This window comes from Oreochromis niloticus, linkage group LG16 (assembly GCF_001858045.2).
Source record: "Oreochromis niloticus isolate F11D_XX linkage group LG16, O_niloticus_UMD_NMBU, whole genome shotgun sequence".
Taxonomy (NCBI): domain Eukaryota; kingdom Metazoa; phylum Chordata; class Actinopteri; order Cichliformes; family Cichlidae; genus Oreochromis; species Oreochromis niloticus.
This window is the reverse complement of record NC_031987.2, coordinates 28,451,148-28,459,159: the sequence shown is the minus strand read 5'-3', so window position 1 is coordinate 28,459,159 and position 8,012 is coordinate 28,451,148. Positions and strand designations below refer to the sequence as shown.

The 8,012-nt window shown below is 42.0% G+C and overlaps 1 protein-coding gene across 1 annotated transcript; it reads right to left on the bottom strand.

Annotated features, from left to right (window-relative positions):
• Positions 1 to 7,085: 7,085 nt before the first annotated feature.
• LOC100695898 (olfactory receptor-like protein OLF4) lies at positions 7,086 to 8,012 on the bottom strand. Its single transcript, XM_003460511.4, has one exon. The coding sequence runs from the start codon at positions 8,010 to 8,012 to the stop codon at positions 7,086 to 7,088; it is 927 nt and encodes a 308-aa protein (XP_003460559.2).

The following is an 8,012-nucleotide window of genomic DNA, read 5'->3' as shown; positions in this document are numbered from 1 at the left end:
TATTGTCTTCAAAGACTATTTAATAAAAAAAATAAACTGAATAACCAGACTACATAAAAAAAAATTTAAAAAAAAACAAACCAAACTAAACAAAATTACAGTAACATAAACCCTGTGTTGTGTGTCCTGTTCATAAAGATATCTGAACTTGAATTATATCTTTATCATTCACGAACCACATATACATAATGAATTATGTGAGTCTTGAGAAGGTTTTTATCAGGTTGACTCATTCTCCAGAGAGGAGGAGGTCTAAAATGGCATTGCTCAGCTTCTTCTAGTTGACTGTACAAGCTGTGTACAATTGATGTGTCCAGCCAGTGAGTTCACTGTGGGCATTTATGATGATCTGCTATACCTTGTGTTTTATTTCAGTGCTGTACTGACCACACATACCTTGGAAATGCATCAGCTACTTTTATGTTTTTTGTCACAGCGAAGAGTTCCATACTCAGCACTTTTGCTTGTACTGGCTGCATCTGACTCTGGTCCATAAATGTCCAATGTGTGTTGCTTTCACACAGGTAAACCCATATTTTGTCAAGTTAATGGTCATTCAGTCTACAAAGAGATGTTCAATAAAAGAATGATTGTGCAAGTACATTGTCCACATAAACAGCATGACATTCCAGATCACTAACTACAATCTTCAAAATCTTTTACGAAGTTCTGAATTCACCGTGGAGGACTATTCTCATGCCTGCCTAAGGTACTGATCAATGCAATTAGTCCACTATTAGTCTTGTACATTGCCAAGCATTCCAGTATCCAGTATGTTTGGGAAATTGAGCCATAGGCTTTCTTGTAGTCTGCCTCTGGTTTTCTGGAGTTTCTCTTCACCCTAGCAGAATGAGCTGTGAACCATTATTTAGTGGTTTCAAGAGCCTCAGTTATGAACATCTTGTCGTATCTCTTTTTGATCCCGGACCTGTCTCTCATGACATGCTTTCTGCACCTGAGTTAACTGGTGTACATTCATCTAGGATTCCCTGATTTTAGCTTACAGCCTTCTTCTCCATGGGGGGCTTACTCTACTTGCATGCTTGACCTAAGTGCTTCTAGGATTACTGTGGAAGTGACGAATATGAGCTCATTGGTTTCAGTGACGCTGGTAGTAGAGATGATACATAGAGCACTGTTCACATCTGCAAATGTGGGAAAATAGCATCTTGGTTGATCGTTACCTTGAGTCTAGGCACAGTCTTCATCCTCAGCTCAGAAAGTGCATTTGCTATTGCAGGTCACTAGGTGTAATCTAGTTCAGTTTCACTGCTCTTTTCTGCCAGGGTTGGCTCATTGTTTCAAATGCTGCTTACTACTGTTCCCATTGTACTCTAGCCTGTGGAGCGCCAGCTTTTATAATAGCTGCCTTCACTCTCCCTATCTTTTCCAGCTCTGCCTTTGGTATTTCCGTAGCTTTAGTCTTCCTTTTTCCTGATGTTGCTATCACTTGGTATAGCTACATCTGTCACTACAGGCTTTTTACTTTTCCTTTCCACCATCCGGTCATGTTCACCTCCTGCCCCTTACTTTAGTGTTCCCGGTCAAAATTCACTGGTCTGTTTTAACTGCTCTTTAAATTAATACAAAAGACATTTTTAACCACCAAATTCAGTTCAGTGGGTCATTCAGTGGGTTTTTCAGTGGGTTCTTTAGTAGTCGTTCACTGGTTGTTCAGTGGGTTTTTCAGTGGGTTGTTCAGTAGATCGTTCAGTGGGTCTTTCATTTGGTTGTTCAGTGGGTCACTCAAGGTTCAAGGTTCTTTATTTGTCACATGCATAGTTATACAAGTATAACACACAGTGAAATGTATCCTGACATGCTCCTCGACATGTGGAAAAACATGGGGGAGGTAGAGGAATAACATTATAAATATATATATATATGTATATATAGTATATACATTGGGTGAATGTGCAGTAGAAGCAGCAAGCAGGTGAATTCTGTACATTAATATGAATAGACATCTGACTATTTTACAGAATGGACACTATAAACATATTTAAAGTTAAAGGAAATGAGTGTCTGGAGGAGAGTCTCAGTCAATTATAGATGATGTGAGATGGTGTGTGTGTGTGGGGGGGGGGGGTCTGTTGGTTTAGGGTCCGGATGGCTTGAGGATAGAAGCTCTTCTTGAGTCTCTCTGTCCTTGCCCGGATGATGCGGAACCTTCTACCAGATTGTAGAAGTTGGAACAGTTTGTTGCCAGGATGGGACGGGTCCTTCAGTATCTGCGTTGCTCTAGTCCGGCATCTCCTGGTGTAGGTGTCCTGAAGTGGGGGGAGAGCAATCCTGCAGCAGCGTTCTGCTGTACGGATCACTCTCTGGAGAGCTTTTTGGTCCTTCACACAGCTGTTCCCAAACCACGCTGTCATGTTCTGTGTGAGGATGCTCTCCACAGCGCCTGTATAGAAGATCCTGTCATGATCCTGGGTCCGTGTGACCCAGCGTCTTGTGTTTTTCTATTTAGTGTGATTTTGGTTCTGTTCTTCTTCTGTTTAGTGTTTACTCTGTTCGGCCGTGTGTGTCCTTGTATGTGTAGTTCCTGCTTTATTGTGACGGTCTGTGTCTTATGTCAGTGTGTCCTGTTTACGTTCCCCCACCTCGTCAGCTGTTATGTCTCCCAGGTGTGTTCCCTCCTGTTTCCCATCCCCCTGATTACTGGTGTGTATTTATTGTGTGTGTTCACTCGTCCTCGTTGCTGGTTCGTCTGTGTTGTTTCCCCTCAGTCTCCCTGCGTCTCTCCGTTTGTATTTCCCCGGACCTTCCTGCACCTTCGTTTCTGGTTTGTTTTGTTAGTTTTACCCAGTTTAGGTTCTCCGGTTTCATGTTCACCCGCCATTGCTGTTTGTACCCACTCCTGTAAATAAATACTCACCTGCACCAGAGCTGCCGCCTTTTGGGTCCTCTCTACAAACTCCACACGCCTGCCACACCGGCGTGACAGATCCTGAGGATCTTTGGAGAGACCCTGAACTTCCTTAGTTGTCGGAGGTGATACAGGCGCTGCCTAGCCTTCTTGGTCTGGACCTGAATGTGGGCAGCCCATGTCAGGTCTGAGGAGATGTGGACGCCAAGATATTTGAAGGACTGCACCCTCTCCACTGGAGCTCCATTGATGAAAATGGGCTTGTAGTCTCTGTGCTGACTCCTTCTGAAGTCCACCACCAGCTCCTTGGTCTTGCTGACGTTCAGCTGGAGGTGGTTGTCCTGTCCTGAATGACCCACTCAGTGGGTCATTCAGTCAGTGAGTGAGTGAGTGAATGCGTGCATTCCCATTCATATTCTATGGCCGTCACTTTTGACTGGGAACACTACAGGTGTAACAAGGTTGATTAAAACACTCAAAATTCAATGAAAGAGGTAATCATCACTTTTATATGTTCAAGTGCATAGTGTGGAGGATATCATAAGGCTTTGAGACAATAAGGCCTTGAGACAATATTTATGAGTGTGTTAAGTCTTAAATCGGTCAGATTTGACCCGAACACGACGAGAAGATTACTATGTACGTTGGTTAACAGCCAATAGTTTGTCTGTTTCTATTTGCAATTCCTTCAGGATCTTAGCTTGGACATTCTCAATAACCTCTGGGGATGTACAATGCCAATTCCAATGAAGTTGGGATGTTGTGTAGAACTTAAATAAAAACAGAATATAACGATTTGCAAATCCTTTTCAACCTCGAGTATATTCAGCTGAATACACTACAAAGACTAGTTATCTGTTGTTTTGCAAATCTTCACTCATTTTGAATTTGATGAATTCAACACATTCCAAAAAAGCTGGGACAGGGGCATGTTTACCACTGTGTTATGTCACCTTTTCTTTTAACAATACCAATAAGCGTTTGGGAACAGAGGACACTAATTGTTAAAGCTGCATAGGTGGATTTTTTTCCATTCTTGCTTGATGTACAATTTCAGTTGCTCAACAGTCCAGGGTCTCGGTTGTCGTATTCTAACCTTCTGAAGTAAGCAGGGACGTCCCTGAAATAGACCTTGCTTGGATGGGAGCATATGTTGCTCCAAAACCTGTATGTACCTTTCAGCATTAATGGTGCCTTCACAAATGTGCAAGTTACCTATGCCATGGGCAAACGCACACCCCATACCATCACAGATGCTGGCTTTTGAACTTTGTGCCGATAACAATCCGGATGGTTGTTTTCCTCTTTGCCCCGGAGGACACAACATCCATGATTTCCAAAAACAATTTGAAATGTGAACTTGTCAGACCACAGCACGCTTTTCCACTTTTTGTCAGTCCATCTCAGATGAGCTCGGGCCCAGAGAAGCCGACGACATTTCTGGGTGTTGTTTGTATGGTAGAGGTGTAACTTGCAGCTGTTAGACAAACTGTGTTAACTAACAATGGTTTTCTGAAACTATTCCTGAGCCCACATGGTAATATCCTTTAAAGAATGATGTCGGTTTTTAATGCAGTGCTACCTTAGAGATCGAAGGTCGTTTTATACCCAGTCATGACAAACACCTGTTTCCAATTGACCTGTTCACCTGTGGAATGTTCAAAACAGGTGTTTCTTGAACATTCCTCAACTTCCCCAGTCTAATGTTGCCCCTGTCCCAGCTTTTTGGGAACGTGTTGCTGGCATCAAATTCGAAATGAGTGATGATGTCACGATCCTGGGTCGTTTGACTCAGTGCTCTGAGTTTGGATATTTTTGATGGTTTATGTTTAAGTTCAGCTCATTCCATTTTCCCTAGGTTGCTGTTTTAGTTCTGCTTCTTATATCCCTTTGTGTCATCACCTCCTGTGTGTTAGTCTTCCTTGTCATGTTAAGTCTGATTGTCTTAATCTGTCATTGCAGTGATGCGTGGTTGGCGGTGCCGTGCGGATGCACCTGCACGGCATCCATCATCACGCCGGCCATGTTAAAACATGGGGAATCAGGGGTTGGGCAGAGTGGCAACCAGTTGTGTACTGTGGTGTGATGTATGTGCAGACGCCAGATGAGAGCTGCAGCCGCAGAATGAATAAAGATGGCTCTGAATAACAACCTCTGGACCAGCCATGTCTCAATCACACCACAGTGGTGCCAAAATCTCAGGACGCAGCACAATGAAGCACAAGCCAGAGCCAGGAAAAGGGGGAACTGGCCCAGATGGTGGCCGAAATGGCAGCCAACCAGCGGGAGAAGGCGGCGGAGGCACGCCGCCAGCAGCAATAGTTGCGGGACCAGGCTGAGCGCCATCTGGGGCAAATCGTGGAGCTGCGATGCTGCTGCAGGCGTAGTCGACACCGCTGCTGCTAACCCCACCAGTGGAACCTGGTTGTGGGGAAGCGGTGGAGGAGCCGTGTGGGCCACCTCGGCAGCCAGAGGTGGTGGACGAGGCGCACGGGGGTCCGCGCTGGCAGGAAGAGGGGTAACAGCCGGGTGAAGGGCTACTTCTGTCGGGAGTGGTGGAGCGGTGGAGGAGCAGCTCCAGCCAGAAGTGGATGAGGGGCGAGACGGCCCGTGCCTGCTGGAGGGGATGAGCTGCCGTATGAAAGGCTGCTCCAGCCGGGAGCGGTGGAGGAACCGTGTGGGGAGACGGAGGTCCATGTGCCAGGGGAACCTGCTCGACCTGGGTTTGAGGTCAAGGCGCGAGCTGCTCCAGAGCGACGGATGACGGCCCAGCCGGCCATGAGCAGGGTTGTGCCGTCTTTATTGTGAAGACTCTGGTGTTTCCATGTGCATTGTGTTTAGTTTCACATCCCCTGTGGTGTTATTATGTTCATTCGCATCAGCTGTTTCCCACGTGTTTCCACTTCCCCTGATCTCCTGCTATGTGTATTTTGTCTGCGCGTTTTGATTCATTCCTTATCTGTTTGTCTGCTTTGTATCCATGTCTTGCCATATTTCCAGGTTTATAAATTCATGGCAGGTTTTCGTGTTTCAAGTTTCTCATGTCAGGTTTCTATGTTCACGTTCACATTGCAGGGTTTTTTTTTAAATGTTTAGACTTTTAGGTTTAGGTTATGGTTTAGTTTGATATTTGCCTTTTTTAAACTGTTTTATCAGCCTAGAATAATGTTTACTCTTTCTGTGTCAGCACTTGTGTCCTCCTTCTCACTTCTACACAGTCAGCTTCTCCGCTAACTGTGAAAGAAGATTTGCAAAACTACAATGAAGTTTATCAGTTTTAACATTAGATATCATGTCTTTGTAGTGTATCAATCAAATCAGTGCACCTTAGTATTCAGTATTAGGTCATGAAATCATTTTGGTCTTACTACTGGAGGCCTTGGCCTTACTAAGGGAGATTACTATTTCTTTCTGAATTCTCCTTATTCTACTAGTGTACTTCTAGTGCATTGTTAACACTGTCAAAGCATCAAGATTTTGGTTTCAAACCTACATGAGGCCTGTGTGGCCTGTAAGTCCAAAATACAGTACAAGTTAGGCTAAGTTGAAGGTTAATTCTTAATTGGCTGAAGATGAAGAGGTGGGAGTGAAATGTCAAACTTAGTTTGGCTTATTCACATGGACCTCTATGGCTAGTGCTCTTAACTCTTAAGGAATCTTAAATCCAAATAAACCTGCAGCAAACTGTTTGTGCTCTACGGATGCTGAAACTATTGATTGCTAAATAGCATGTAAAAACACTGAAAGTACCATGAAGAAATAACTTTTGTTATTTGTAAATTGTGTCATCAAACATAAAACAGTTCTTATTTAGTGGTAGTATATTTCCTCCACTAAAACATCTTGAAACTCCCCACAATGCTTATTTAGTTTGAGTTACAGTAAGAATATTGCTGTATACAGTTAACTGATGAAGAAAATTCTCTTGGAGAGTTAACATAATACCTGTCAGTTTAATTTATACTACTGGAATTAGTAGATTTTTCACTCTTGAGTTCTTGTAATTCAAAATAAAAAGCATAACATATTTATGTTACAATAAACATATACCAGAGAAATTGTGATCAAAAAACAGGTAAAAACAGGTTTAAATTCTGCAGCTTAAATTTATAACAATGATGCAAAAAACAGAGAATAAATCAAGTTCAGGACTTTAATATTTAATAAAACTATTTTAAAAATAGCTTAAGAATCTTAACAATTCGGAATTAATGCATCAAATTTTGGGGGGTGGAGAAAACAACCTTTTCAGGTGTTTCGAAATTTCCTTCATTTTAAGCCCATATACAAATGGATTAAACAAAGGATGATACAAAGCTAGTTGTAATGTCATTATTAAGCGTGCAGTTTTTGGAAAATCTGATTCCACTCGGGTTATTACTACATCATAGACACCTAAACAGGAAAAGCTAATTAAAACTGACAGGTGGGGTAAACAGGTCTCTGCAGCTTTCTTCCTAATTTCTTTACAACTTCGATAAGACATTAAGAATATTTTTGTGTATGTGTAAAGTATGAATAACAGAGGGAGTATTCCAAGATCGAGCATACAAACCAAACCAAAGACAGCAATAAATTCTGATTTTAAACACTGAAGAGTAGAAATTCTATTGTTACAAAATGTTTCATTTAAATAAAAGGAACACAATTTAGCTTTAGCACTCCCTATTGCTGGAATTGTAATATGAAAAGCAGGCACAACCCAAGCTATGAACAGGAAAATACTCACAGTCTTTTTTCTCATGATGGTTGGATATTGAAGAGGTTTGCATATAGCCACATATCTGTCATAGGCCATGGCTGCCAAGAGGAAAAACTCTGAGCAAGCTAGACTGTAAAACAGAAAATACTGAAAAAGACATGCCGAATAGGATATGACCTGTTTTTCAGATAAAAAGTCAATGAGATATTTAGGGTAAACAACTGTAGAGTAAAGAGCACAATTCAACAGCAAAGCTGCAATGAAAATGTACATAGGCTCATGGAGATTTTGATGAATACAAATGAGATACAAAATTGTAGAATTACAGCAGATTATTAGAATATATACTATGAACATAATGTAAAAATAAACATATCTATACTTGTCAATTTCTACAAAACCATCAAGAGTTATATAGGTAACATTGATTTTTTCATCCAT